Here is a 15,569-nt window from a genome sequence, read left to right as displayed (position 1 = left end):
ATACTCCAATTTTGCACGTATTTTAAAGGGTTAGTTCACCCAAAAATGAAAATTATCCCATAATTTACTCACCCTCAAACTATCCCAGGTGTATATGACATTAATTAAAAAAATATCCTGGCTCTTCCAAGCTTTACCTGAGATTTTGAAGCCCCAAAAAAGTGCATCCGTCCATCATAAAAGTAATCCATACGACTCCGGGGGGTTAATAAAGGCCTTCTGAAGTGAAGCGATGCATTTTTGTAAGGAAAATATCCATATTTATAACTTTAGTAACTATAATCATCATTTGTGACACTAAATGTCTCTACTGTCGCTTTTAATCAATTGAATGCATATTTGCTGAATAAAAGTATTCTTTTTTTTAAATGTAACCTTACTGATCCCAAAAGTAGCGTATCGTATGTCTCCATGTTACATAATTAAATCAATGTTTTTTTGAATACATTTCTTTATTCAGGCCAGAATTAGAGTTAGGGTTCATTTCAGCAGTGGACCCGGAAAGACAACAATATAATGAGAAAAGGACGAGTTCCCATCCTTGATGACTAATGCAAATGAAGAATGTAAAATGTGCGCAAAACCAAGAACAGACAAATATTTACATTACACTGGAGCTGATGGTGTCATTAAGTCCAGTTAAAGCCTTTCCAACCAAAGTCATCATTCAGGGCAGAGAAAACGAGCAGTGCTCATCTCATACCGACAGACAAGCAAGGAACACGCTTTCAGTGAACCTGTGATGTACTGATTCATTTTAGTTTAATGAATTTGTAAGGCATTCAATTATACAAAATGATACAGATATGAAGAGATGCATTCAAATCCTCATTCAGGCTTCATGAAGCTGCATTGCTTCTATACTGACTGCAAATATTCACGCTTCATTTAAACAGTGAAGAATGATAGAAAGTTATTTGTTTATTAAAGGTGAAGTGTGTAATTTTAGTGCCACTATCTTCACCAAAAGTTAAGCCCAGTTTCAAATAGTTTCTCGGTGTCTATTAATGTCTTTTAGTCATTTTTACATGTTAATCTGATTTAAACATCAAAAATACAGATTAACTCAACACACAATCTCAAGAACGATCAGATGTAAACATTAATGAAATACATTATACTACAGTCTTGTTGTTAGTTTAAAGCATCATCATATCAGCGAAAACACCTGATGGACAATGATCAAATTCTGTGGATGTTTCTGTGGTCACAGATTCTGCGCCGGCCCGTTCATAACTCGCCTACGACTGAACCGTTTGCAGCTCAGAAACACACACAGCTGAATTTCAGTCATCGTGTTTCCTGGTGATTTTTGGTGAGTTTTTGGCTGTGAGCCGTTCCACCTCTCTCATAAAGCGCAGACACATTTCATCCTGCCACGGCAGAGATACACACTGAACTGACACAGGGAGACCTACACCATCCTTCACTGCCTGAAAACACACACACACACACACACACACACACATTTGCATCCCATGACATATTACTGATATTATACCATGGGTTTGACTTTGTAATGCAAAAGTAATGCAAATGCAAAAATGCTAAACTTTTAATTTTGCTTAACTTTTTTTTGTTATTTATTAAAATAGCAGCCAATTAAAGTAAAACAATCTACCTAATTATTGCTTCCCCCCTGCCTGGACACAAATTATTGTTGACAATAAATAATTTGGTTGGTGCAATTACATTTGTTCACTAAGGTTGTTCCTACATTGTCCATTCAACCTGCAAACATTTTAAATTAATTATTAATATTATTTCCCCATGTTATAATGTGTGATATATTTCAAAGCATACCAAAACTAACGTAAAACTACCAGAGTTATCAAATTAACTTATTCAAATTAAATGAATCCCAAACATACTGTGACAAGGTTGAAATAATGGAGTGAATAAGAGTTAGTAAGAAAAAAAAAAGAAAAAAAAACACTCTCAACATATATTTGGAATACTGGGAATAATAGTTTTTTAAAAATGGGCTTATTTTCTGTATTGAAATTAGACATAAAAAATAAATTCTCCATATAAGGGCCCTAAAATATACACAGTCCAAATAGTCCCATATATGGCTTTCCTATTGGTTATGGAGTTAAGTAGAGCTTTACATACATCACATGTCTGTTTTATAAAAGTACTGATCCCAGTCCTGATTCTGTCTTTGTAATCGTGACTATACTGCCGCCTTGTGGTTGTCAGGCATACAACAGCTCACAATTTATCACAACACTTTAAGGTTGACAAAAACAGCCTATGGATTTAACGCAACTTAACTTCAGTGGTCTTGCACTGTGAAAACCTACCTCAACGAAGAGTTTGTCCCACACGTCTCCATAGACACCCGTATACTGACTGAGCTGTGCCTCGTCCTCTTCCGTCACTGTAGACACGGTCACGGTCCCGGCTGGGAAGTTCAGCAGGTTGTACAGGGATGTGTAGCTGAGAGCACCTTCAGGAGTGGAGAAAAATTACTGCATCTAGGTGACTGTTGAAGGCCTTATGTAATGCTGAAATCATGACTGTCGAGTTAATAAGTAACTTTAAACCGCAGACACCTACTGCATAATATCAAACAGACATTGGATCACAATCTACATCAGCCTTTTTGTAAAAGTCACCATGAAATCAAAATTGACCATTCTTATTTCTAATGGAATATTGCAGTATTTGTTATAAATTATATATCTGTGCACATAATTAGGTGAAAATCAAGCTTTTAATGTTGTTTATTTGTCTGTGGTGTTTTTAATATGCTTTAAGACAAGCCATGTGCACATTCATAAGTCAACACCATTGCTGAGTATTTTCTCCTTAAAACTGCAGTGAACCAAAGACAGCCTCAAAAACACGGTTTGAAATCGCTGGTGTTTCTGACGTCACAAATTACCTTGTAACCAATCAGGTCAACGTGTGGATCTCTGAGCTGGTGTGAGTGAGTGGAGGCGGGGCTCATTTGCATATTCATAGAACAGATACGCTGTTATATGAATATGCAAATGACCCCGCCTTCACTCACTCTGACTTACTGAGTCAAGCTATCATAAGGCATGAAGAATTTTTTTTCAAGGAATAAAACTTTAAATATGTAATTTTGGTGATCAAAGATGAGTTTTAAGGGATACAATTATTGACTACAGGGGGACTTTAACCAAAATAACTTTCCCTTCCTCTTGCAGGATCTCTTCTCGTCTCTGATGATGAGGGCGGGGCAACCTGTCACTCACATGAAATCAGCCAATAGCAAACCACAACCATCCAATCAATTCCTCACGGAAAAAATCAAGCCCCGCCCACATTTGTTCTTGTTCCAGAAGCCGTTTCACTCGGGTATACGACAATAGGGAAGAAAAGTCTATCAAAACTTGTTTCAGGCTGACTTTAAGTAAATCATGAAACAGGAAACACTTTTGCTAGTCACAATTAAATTAACTAGCAATAATAAGGGAATTGAAAACTAAAAGCAATGAGACATGGGATGTGGCACAGTGATTAACAAGACAAATTAAATTTCACTTCATGACAAAAAGGTTGCCGACCCCAGGTTTACAGGCACAAAGATAATGTAATAGTAATGTAAATGTGAGGTAAGTACTGGTGATACGGCCGCTGTAATGTAAATTGAAGGCTGGTCCAAGCATAGGGCACAACAAAACGTCCACATTCAGTCTCCTCCACTCTGCTATCACCTCATCAATGTATTCCTACAGATGAGAAAAACGAAAAACCTCAAAATACATACAATCATGTCAGAATAAGAATCACTTTTATACACAGCATGTGCCAGGAAAATTAATTTGCTCATCTGCAGGGAGGCACTGTCACTGTTGGGGGTAACGAATTACAAGTAACGCGAGTTATGTAATCGGATTACTTTTTTCAAGTAACGAATTACTTTTAATTTTACAACAAAATATCTAAGTTACTTTTTCAAATAAGTAACAGGTTTCTTTGTTTTCCCATGTATTGACTGACAGCTCTCCTGTCCCTGGGATTATGGTGCGTTCAAGTCCTCCTGGGAAGTTCGTATTTATGAGATGGGAAGTCGTGTTTACGACGGTATGTGCGTTCAAGTCACTTTCGTCGGAGTAAGATGGCGGTGTATTTTCTCTTAATTAATTACACAAAAATACAGCAAGGTTCTTAAACTCTACTTCTAGAAAATGAAGAACAAAGAAATGTGCATCAGGTGTTTTGCTTTTTTATGTTTTTAATTAATTTATGAAGCCATTGTAAACTTTATCATTACATATTATATTGTTATATTATAATGGCATCATATTCTGTGCACTGTGCAGGCAATTAGCTTACTTCGCTGTAAATAGAAATATCACTGCTAAACACCTTTAAATATTGTGGTATTCTGTCATAAACATCATATGCGTTTCTTTTTTGTTTTTAATGCTGAAGTAAGAGTTGAACTTTCTTCTTCTTCCGGGTCCAGAATCGCAGTACAGCTGAAAGGTTTGTTTGAGCTGCTGTACAGACGTGAATTTGCATTTCCTTCAGCCTGAGGCTTATTCACTTTTGGTGTGAAAGGTCTTTTACATTTGCCAAGAATAGATTTTTTTTCATTTTTTTCATTTTTTTTATTTATTTATAAAAAAACAAAGAAGCAAACCCAGCCCAGGTGTAATATTTTGTTACTCCCTAAAAAAAGTGACTAATTGCATTAATTAGTTACTTTTTATAGACAGTATGTGTTATGTTACGTAAACATTACTGTCTATAAAAAGTGACTAATTAATGCATTTAGTCACTTTTTTAGGGAGTAACACAATATTGTATTACTCTTAAAAGTCTTCTTTTCCCAAAATGAAATGAGGACACATAATAATCTTCTTTTATTTAATTTTTTTTGTCAGGATGGCATTTAAATGTTTCCTAGCAGGGATTATAAATGATTCCAGGAATGAAAATGAACAAACAATGTGATAATTCAGTAATAGGCTTCTATTACACTGTGATAATCATCTCTACAATCTCAGTGGTGTTGATGAAAGACCACGTAATATTAATAAAATCAAAATAATAAAATTCTACCTCAATATTTACATGATGTCTCCATAATTCTGCTATAGACCTTGCAAGAGAAAAAAAAAAGCTATTAAAGGAATGGTATCATTTCAATTCTGCTCAGTTCTATTGTGAAATATTATTACAATTTAAAATGACTGTTTTCTACGTGAATATATGTTAAAATGTAATTTATTCCTGTGATCAAAGCTGAATTTTCAGCATCATTACTCCAGTCTTCAGTGTCACATGATCCTTCAGAAATCATTCTAATATGATGATTTGCTGCTCAAGAAACATTTATGATTATTATCAATGTTGAAAACATTTCAGATTATTGTAGAAAACATGATAGATTTTTGTCAGGATTCTTTAATGCATAGAAAGTTCAAAAATTCACAGTTTGTAATAATGTAGAGGTCTTTACTGTTTAATCGTAACTTAAATTACACTCAAGAACACAAGATTTATCAGCATAATTATATTCATTATGCAAATTAATATTAACAAAAAATGTCTGTAGCTTACCCAACTCCAACACTTGTTTTCAGGCTTGCAGACAACCGCGGATACTGGAGAAAGTAATCCAAATATAAAAGAGTTATTATACATATAGAGTTATAAAACATATTAGCTTGAGTAAAACAGATTGCTTAATAGATGCAAATGAGAAACAGAAACAACATTTACAAACTCACAACAGGCTTCAGAACAACAGAGAGTAACTTCTTTATGAAGCCTGGGATCCGCAACAGGGCGGCCTGATCCCGGATACACGGATCAATGGGGCCTGACTTCCTGAAATCACACACATATGAATACAAACATAATGTGTGATTACTATGAATCTACAGCGTCTTTAATGAGGCCAGAAACACTGGAATAGTGACGTGTGAATGTGCTGATACCAGACGTACAGATGACTGTAGAACGTTCTGCCTCCATCAGCCATGACCCCTTTAAAAACAAACTCAAAGAAGACTTCGTAGAGCCGTAGAGGTGGGAAAGGAACCAGCTGAAATGTGAACAACACACTCAAATTTGGAATTTCTTAAGAACTAATCCATTTAAATTATATTAAGCCTTTAAGTTCTGCATAATTAAGGGCGTGGCCACTTGAGTGACAGGTGGATTGCCGCTGTTGTCACTACTAGCCGTTTGTCTGCTGTCTGTTAGCGTCACGTCACCTCAGATAATCCGCCTCTTTGTCCATTTTTTGGTTATCCACTTTGGGCATCAAAAATGCTCTTCAGAAACCTACGGGTGACGTCATGAACACTACGTCCATATTTTTTTTACAGTCTATTTTGATAATAAAATAATCTGACGATTATTGCTTCAATTAGCAATGTTTTTTGTTTTATTAATTTCTATTATCTGTGCAAAGTCTTGTTTTGCCTTGGACATTTGGATTTGTGGACATTTCTGAGCATTTATTTTCCCAGTTTATCATTTCTGTGTTGTGACACGCGGACTGTTAATCTGTTTATGACTGCTTGTTGACCTTCCTCTGTTTGCTGTCACTCTCTGTTCCTGATGGTTAGCTGACTGTCCTGTCCTTTGCTGGTTGCTGACCCTTGACTGTTTGTTTGATTCTACTGTCTTCAGCTGAATCATCTGGAACATGGATCTCAACCCAAGCTCGTCTGAGTCTGCGTTACAGCTTCCCATTTTTAAACAGAAATTAAAATGACTAAATTAAAAAATGATGAACAAAAGCAAAAAAAAAAGCTAACTTGTACAAGGAATTTATTAACATTTATTCTTTATTAAAAAATCAATTAATTTTAACCCATTATTTAAAATTAAAAAAATATTTCACATCCTGCCCAATGTTGTCCTCCAAACAGTGTGTGATATAATGGATATAAAAACAAATATACATACAGAAACACACTCATTTGAACATAGTTATTAATTATTACATTCATACAACAACAATAGTTCCTGCTCTCATAAAAATACAATTACTGGTGTTACATGTGGAATTTGAAAACTACATTTAAATTCACAAGATAGCTATATGTATATTTTAGTCATAATTATTATTTATTTTAGATCTTAAAAGCCATTCAGACTCATTCAGTCTTTGTCCAGCAAAAAATGGGTGATCTGTATTTTACAAATACATAACTATTTGTTGCGTGTTAATGGTTTGAAAAGGGCATATCCTTTGCTTGCCAACAAACTGCCGATGGCTAATATCAGAACTATTAATGTAGTGTAGTTGTGTACCGTGTGACCCGCTCTCTCCAGCAGGGCTTTAGTCTCCCTGAAGGCCCTGGCCATGCTTGGAGACGGCTGCTGGAAACCATCGTTCTCATAATAACCAATCCTCAGGGGCTCTGAGCTCTCATACACCTGTTTCATAAGAGGAAAGAATCATAGATTCTGTATTTCACCTATTATTGACCCATAAACAAGCATTTGATGTGCTATATTTATACAGGACCTTTTGGTTGAATGGTATAGGAGGAACAGTGGGATCCAACGTGAACATGTCTTGGCAAAGCAGTGCCCGCATAAACAGAGCCACGCTCTCGACGTCTCTTGCCAAAGGGCCAATAGAGGACAACACTGTAATCCAGCACATAGATTATGTCTTATATTTATTTACAGTTCAAAACTAGACCAGCAGTTTGATAAACCTGATCTTACCTGACTTCTGGCCTTTGACAGAAGAACTGATTTCTTGACCACTAAACAAGGATGATATAAAAAATAAAGCAAATCAAAGAACAAGAAAAAACAAATAGATTATATGCACAACATCTCAACAAAAGAGCTACAGGTGAATCTCACAAAAAAAATGTAAATCCAAAATCAAAAGAAAGAAATAAGAAATGCTATTATGACAATATTTACAGAAATTGAGCACATTTACTGTGACTTTTGTGTCCCTCATTAACATATAAACGTTTTTATTTTCAGATATGTTATTATAGGCATTTAGCCCTGTGTTACCAAATTCCCCTTTTTATTTTAGTAAATACGCTCATTTTAATTATGAAAAAAAAACATATGCAAGCAAATTCTAGTATTTTTTTCCTTTCTTTTTAGATTTTTTTTTAGATATTAATAGATATAATGCATTATTCAAAATACTTGAAGTTGTTTTCCTATGTTATGCATCCACCCTGTTGCCATTATAACTATCCCTTAATGACCATAATCATACTCTTGATTATGAGATTATGTGTTCTTAATCATAATTTACACACAAAAAATTATGACGACATCATCATCACTATGAAGTGACACCTGTGAGCTGTAAATGTGTTAACATGTTTTTTCAAATGTTGTTAGATTTGTCTCTTAAATGATCAACTCTGTTGCCTTGATTTTCTATAGTAAACAATATGGCAATATGGGCATTAAATTATATTTATATTAACACCTTTTAGTGTCATGACCTTGAGCACAAGGCTAGTAATGGCTCAACATCATGAAATGTTAACCCTGTTACTGTTTAAACATAGCAAAATCTCAACAACATACATTAATTTACCTTGAGGTGGCACAAGGCATTTTATAAAACACTTATTTGTCTGACAGAATCTTTAAAAGCTTTGTTACACATTTACTGTAGCAAGAACTGCTGTGAACCCTTTGCTTTGGAAAATGAAACTTTTCCTCACCATATACAGTCTCCTCACACAAATGTGACCAAAGACACATACGAACCTTAGCCTCTTCGATGTGGGCTTAAATCCACAAATCCCACAGAAGGCTGATGGGATACGAATGCTCCCTGCAATATCAGCGCCAAAGCCCAGGATAGATCCGCCTCCTCCGATCAGAGCTCCCTCTCCTCCAGATGAACCGCCAGGCGTCTTCTTGAGGTTGCAGGGGTTCAAGGTTTGCCCATAAATGGGGTTACTGCACTCATAACTACAGTACATACAAATACAAAGGGGTTGGGTTGGTTACAATTGAATAGGGGTGTAACAATATATCGTGTCACAATATATCGCAATACAAAAATGCAACAATAGTGACAATAAGTATTGTGTATAGTTCACCCAAAATGAAAATTACTATGTGAGAAAAAATTCAAGTTTACAGCTTTTTAGTGTCAGTACTACATTAAACTACTATATATAATGTTGAATATAATGTATAATAATGCAATGGAGGATCATGTGAGGGTCCTGATAATGCCAAATGTCGTATGTTACCAGTAAAAAAGTATTATTTTTGATATCTAGTCAGTGACAGAGTGCAAGCATATTCGTCTAAAATAATTCTGTTTTTTCAGCTTCAGAATCATGAATATTTGTATTCTGGTGTCACTATTGTCCTGTGCATCGGGTTATCAGCACCAAGTCCAAGCCTATTCATTTCCACCCCCAATATACTGTATAACCAAATTTAGCATTTTAATCAACAGTAAAACATTTTTTTAAACCTTTTACCTTATGTCTTGGAGTATCGCAATAATATCGTAATCCCTACAATTGAACTAATCGAAAAAATCTCAGTGGATACAAAGGTACAAAATCGCTTTCCAGAACCTTCACTCTCTCAGTTCCTCTGTGGTAGAACAAGCTTTCAGCCTCTACCTGATTTCCTGAGACCATCACAACCTTCAAGAGACAACTGAAGACACATTCTCACTTCTGCTCTAGTTTCTGTACTACTCTAGCTGACCCCTGAAACTTGACTTGTCAAATTTCAACTCTCTTAAAATGTTTAATGATTGTGGAGCCCCAGGTGTTTATGACTGAAGATAAACCACTCTTTTACTTATTTTGCTTAAACTTATCTTGAACTTATTGAAAATCATGGTTCAGCATAAGTTAAGCCTTACATATCACACATTTCCCATGTAATTACAGCCCATAATGCCATAATACCATAATTTTAACAGATGCTAATAAGACCTGTCATTTGAAGAGCTCTTTTGTGAATTCTCTGTTATGAATACTGAGGTCTGCAGGAGAGAAATGAAGTACTAGTATATTAGACTAGTCCTTTTAGAAACAGCATACTAGCTTTTTTTTTTTTTTTAAAAGGCTGAAATAGTACCAAATAAATTGCTTTGCGAGGTGAAAAGTTCAATTTCATGAAGAAAGGTCACTGCAAAATGAAAATAAAAATGAGACATTACCTTCATTAAGAAAAAATGAAAGAATGAAAAAAAAAAAAAAACTCATCTTTAGGAGCATTATTATTATTTTTATTTTATTTTATTTTTGCATTGTGACAATGTTGTGACATGCACACCCCGCCCCATTAATAATGTCAGAAAAATACAATTTAACTTTATTGACTAAGCTCCAGTAAAGGAGTTGCTAACTGCACGGTCTCTTCATACTCTCTCATTGGCTTAAGATTCATTCCCATGGCTCGTCTTGCTCTGCAAATCATCTGATATCACCAGGTTTTTCCCACAGGAATGATGTGCAGTGTTTACTCACCTGTGAAGGCCTTGTGGTATGTTGGTCTTGATGAACGGGATGGCACCCTGTTTCTTTAGCACTGTAACCACCACACTGTCCTTGTCCGCAGGCTGATCCAACTTACCCACAACACCACATGAAGAATCATGACCCTGTACACGCAAACAGGAAGTTACGTACACCACAAACAGGAAGTCACCTGTCTTCACCTGCGTAATCCTCTGTTCTCTTATATTGACCTTATATCCAACGTTGTCCTTGATGCTGATCGGCACTCCATACAGAAGACCTTTCTTCTGAGTGTTGATTTCTGTCAGTTGCTCCACAGACTCCATTAAGATCTCAGTGCTGCAGTTCAGATTCTTGTTCACTTCCAGAGCCTTTGAAGTGTGACATTACACATCTCAGTTTGTGATAACAAGTGGTTTCATTCAAACAGACCTCAACAATAAGCACTGAAAATTGCTTAATGTTTGCATTATTTTTTCTGCTGCTTTTCTGCACTTTTTTCTATCATCCCAAAGTAAAAAAAATATATAATACAAAAATATATATAAATTTTTATTTTTTTTATTTTTATTTTTTTTATTATTATATATATATATATATATATATATATATATAAAAGATAATTGCAACTTTTTATCTCCCAATTGCGAGTTTACATCTCGCAATTCTGACATCTTTTCTCAAAATTGTGAGCTATAAACTCGCACATGCAAAAGTGTGATCGCAAATCACACAGCAATACAGTAAAGCATAAAATACCCACAGTCTCTGAAACACAATAGTAAAGAAATACATTTAAAACAGTTCTGGCAAATTGTTTAAAATCGAAACAGAAGTCGGGATAAGAGTTTCTGAGTCTTTTGGACCTGAATCTGGGCATGGAGTACCAACGGCCTGAGGGAAGCATAGCTTAAACTGGCAGGACAAGGGATGGCTAGGGCCAGCTGCAATAGATTGGGCCTTCTTTGCCACTCTGTTGGAGTAGATGTGGGAGAGAGAGGGGAAGTTGATGCCTACAATCTTGCTACATTCTCACAATTCTGACTTTATAACTCATAATTGCGACTATATCACGCAATTGTGAAAAAAAAGTCGTCGTCAGAATTTTGAGATAAAAAGCCGCAATTACCTTTATACATTTTTTATTCTGTGGTGGAAACAAGCTTCCATATATTCTATATATATATATATATATATATATATATATATTAGGGCTGGGAAAAAATTAATCGCGATTAATCGGATCCAAAATAAAAGTTTGTGTTTGCATAATATATGTGTGTGTACTGTGTATAATTATTTTGTATATATAAATACACACATATGCATGTATATATTTAAGATTTTTATTTATTTATATATAAATTATTTATATTTATATATAATATAAATTATGTATACATTTATATACAGTATATACATGCAAATATTTCTAAAATAAATACATGCATATGTGTGTATTTATATATACAAAATAATTATACACAGTACACACACATATAATATGCAAACACAAACTTTTATTTTGGATGCGATTAATCGCGATTAATTTTTTCCCAGCCCTAATATATATATATATATATATATATATATATATATATATATATATATATATATATATATATATATATATATATATTTATATTCTTTGTTTTTGTGTTTTTTTTTATACCACATAAGTATACACTACTGGTGTCAAAAGGTTTAGATCGGTAAGATTTTTTATGTTTTTAAAAGAAGTCTCTTCTGCTCACCAAGGCTGCATTTATTTGATAAAAAACAATAAAAAAAAACAGTAATATTGTGAAATATTATGACAATTTAAAATGACTGTTTTCTATTTTAATATATTTTAAAATGCAATCTATTCCACAGATGAAAGCTGAATTTTCAGCATCATTACTCCAGTCTTCAGTGTCACATGATCCTTCAGAAATCATTCTAATATGCTGATTTTATGCTCTAAAAATATTCATTATTATTATCAATGTTGAAAACAGTTGTGTACAATTTTTTTTCTAAATTCTTTGATGAATAGAAAGTTCAAAAGAACAGCATTTATTTTAAAATAGAATATTTTCTAACATTATAAATGTCTTTACTGTCACTTTTGATCAGTTTAACTCCTCCTTGATGAATAAAAGTATTGATTTATTTTATTTCTTTCCCCCAAAAATAAAAATAAAATTCTTACTGACCCCAAACTTTTGAAGGGTAGTGTTTATTGTTACAAAAGCTTTCCATTTCAGATAAATGCTGTTCTTTTGAACTTTCTATTCATCATAGCATCATGAAATAAAAATGTAAAAAACTGTTTTCAACATTGAAAATAATCATAAAAGTTTCTTGAGCATCAAATCATCATATTAGAATGATTTCTGAAGGATCATGTGACACTGAAGACTGGAGTAATGATGCTGAAAATTCAGCTTTGATCACAGGAATAAATTACATTTTAACATATATTCACGTAGAAAACAGCTGTTTTAAATTGTACTAATATTTCACAATATGACTGTTTTTGTTTGTATTTTTAATCAAATAAATGCAGCCTTGGTGAGCAGAAGATACTTCTTTTAAAAACATTAAAAATCTTACAGATCTAAAACTTTTGACCGGTAGTGTATATGCACGCAGATATATGATTTCAATCATGAAAACTCTCTGAATAGTTTTAGCATGTTACTGAATATGGCAATGTTAATGTATTTGGTCTTGGCGGACTCGATTCTCCTGCTGATATTGCTGCTGCTGCACAGTAAGTATGGACTTGCTACTAATAATAGATACACAGACAAGCTGCTATGAGAATGTAAGATATGCTGCTGCTGCATAAGCAGACATACGCAAATCCCATAGCAGATCTGGGCAGGTGGAGCTGGGGAGGTGGAGGGGTTCAGACTAGCCTACAGCGAACACTGAACCAGGCTATTTAAATGTTGAGCAAGCAATCTCATTGGCTGCAGAATCAGCAGAGACAGAGTCCTGCACGCGGGCCACTGCTAATATTTGATGTAACAGGTAGATTAATATTTACATTGTCATTTGCAGTGCAGGTGCGGGCCGGGAATCAACAGGCACGACGGACTGCGGGTCCAATAGCTCAGACTATTTCAACTCAATCCGGTACCCTCTTATAGGCAGGAAATATAAGATCGGCAGTCTATAAGGTATTATAACGGTCCCGTGCTGGTTTGTGTTCACACTCTCTGTTAGTCTGAAGAAGGCTATGTTCTTTTCATTTATAGAGACTGTAATTTACAAGCGTCTTCATAGCCTGTGATTTATGCACATTTGTTCAAAATAGCCTGTACGGGCAGATTGTTCATATGATCCAGGCAAAAGTTTAGTATTTTTTACACGACGGATACACGCTCTTATCTTTTTTCTGTTAATTATTACTATGTTGGGCTGCATGTCTATTTTTCTTAAATGCATCAACTCAGAATGCCTAATGTTGGATTGATTTCCCACATTATGACCAAATCAATTCAAATTAATTATTTTCCATGTACTATAACTGCAATGTTATATTTTTAGAAATTAGAACTTTTCTTTCTTGAAGAGACATATTTATTTACTTATTTAATGAGATTTATAATTCGAGTAAAAATTTTAACTATTAGTAAATGGCATCTAGAAAAGACAGCAAAAGTATTAAAAGTTAAAAAAAGTTATTTGTAAACCTCTGAAGCTGGGAATAAACTCATAAATCCCTTGAAGAGTTATCGACAGGTAAAATATGGCCGCAGTCACAACCTTTTCCATGTAAGCATGTAGAACAGCATCCGGCTGCAGGGATCCGTCCTCGAGTTTCCCGGTGAGCTCCGACAAAGACAGAGATACTATTGAACTGCTCTCAAAGTCTGGGTTCTGGAAAGATGCAAGAAACAAACATCAGATGTTTACATATTCACCTAGGGGAGACTGGGGCTAGTTGTCACAGTGGCTTGATCTCACTAACTTGAGGAAAAAATCCAGTTACACAAATGCTTATATTCTCTAGAGGTGGTTTTCTGTGTTGGTTTCCAAACATTTAGTCAAAAATATATAGGGAAAGTTTTCCAGTATCATAGCATTTTTTGTAATATAATATCTGTTAAGATGAACACCAAACTCACATACATTAGGTCAAAAGTCAACAATATAGTGAAGATAAATTAAGGGTTGTTCTCCATAAAAGTCAGATGGGGGAAAGTTTTAATTGTATTAATTTATTTAAATTCTATGGATTTATGGATTGATTACTTAATTTAATAAATAATTTAATTGTATTTAATTTGCTTTAAATGTATTAATTATTATATCATAGAAAAAACAATGGATTTTTGTCACGCTTCCACTTTTACAGTAACATAAATTTTGCTAAAAAATTCTATTCAGCAGTGGCAGGTTCAGCTGTGACAACTTACACAATATAGTGACAACATGATCATTTCAGAGTTTCAAAAGCCGTGAGAACCATGACTTCTAAATGCATGACATGCATATTCATAAACACTTACTCTATACATAATGCATATTTCATTAATAATTGATGCATGTTAGATTTTTATTACCTGTATTTTAAATTGTTGCACCGCTTGTTCAGCCTGTTGAAGTGATTTATCACGTCTCTTCTGTGCGTTTAGTATTTTCTTCTGAATCTTCTGGTTATTTCTCCATTTCCAGAAGAGAATTAACGCACCTGTACCGCAAACTATGGCTGCAAACATCGGCGTCCAGTTAATATTCATATCTGAGGTAAGTTGTTGCAAATTAAAACTCTCCATAACTGTTGCTCAATGTTGTTGTGACCTGTTGAGACAGTGTGTAGTCTGTCTCTGGGTCTGTAAGAACCAGAGGCGGCCTTACTTATGTTTCACCCGTTTCAATTGAAACAGGCCCCGCCCTCCAACAGACCAGCAAAATCCCATTCATTTTCGCTGTAGGATATTGATTTTCAGCCATAATGTCTAAACCATCCAAGTTAGATTGACCACGAGCTACGGGGGTTGTGAAACGAACGTGTCTGCTCCTATAAAAGCCACAAGGTATAAAAATCAACCTTGTTATTTGCGATCTTCTGGAGAAATACTACACTACCCATAATTCTAAGCAAAACACTGACGTCTCTCTTACCACGGTCGACCTCGCGCCTCG

General features: G+C 34.6%; 1 protein-coding gene across 1 annotated transcript; it reads right to left on the bottom strand.

Moving 5' to 3' along the window:
* Window positions 1-362: 362 nt before the first annotated feature.
* On the bottom strand, window positions 363-15,268 carry LOC311301494 (fatty-acid amide hydrolase 1-like). Its single transcript, XM_084426674.1, has 15 exons — window positions 14,987-15,268; window positions 14,187-14,300; window positions 10,658-10,798; window positions 10,437-10,570; window positions 8,701-8,907; window positions 7,675-7,715; window positions 7,469-7,593; window positions 7,252-7,377; window positions 5,934-6,031; window positions 5,715-5,814; window positions 5,545-5,588; window positions 5,044-5,083; window positions 3,596-3,704; window positions 2,307-2,452; window positions 363-1,433 (listed from the first exon to the last, which is right to left on the bottom strand). The coding sequence occupies exons 1-15, from the start codon at window positions 15,197-15,199 to the stop codon at window positions 1,287-1,289; spliced, it is 1,785 nt and encodes a 594-aa protein (XP_084282800.1). The 5' UTR covers window positions 15,200-15,268; the 3' UTR covers window positions 363-1,286.
* Between the last annotated feature and the right edge of the window lie 301 nt (window positions 15,269-15,569).

This window comes from Rutilus rutilus (genome assembly GCF_951802725.1).
Source record: "Rutilus rutilus genome assembly, chromosome: 12".
NCBI lineage: Eukaryota > Metazoa > Chordata > Actinopteri > Cypriniformes > Leuciscidae > Rutilus > Rutilus rutilus.
The sequence above is the reverse complement of the archived record's forward strand: the minus strand, read 5'-3'. Positions and strand labels throughout refer to the sequence as shown.

Excerpts from the sequence above, each read along its gene's own strand:
- LOC311301494 (XM_084426674.1), bottom strand. The coding sequence starts at position 15,199 with ATGGAGAGTTTTAATTTGCAACAACTTACCTCAGATATGAATATTAAC. Across the intron at positions 5,084-5,544 it reads AAAACAAGTGTTGGAGTTGG|GTCTATAGCAGAATTATGGA; the intron begins GTAAGCTACAGA and ends TTCTCTTGCAAG. Across the intron at positions 1,434-2,306 it reads GGGACAAACTCTTCGTTGAG|GCAGTGAAGGATGGTGTAGG; the intron begins GTAGGTTTTCAC and ends GTGTGTTTTCAG.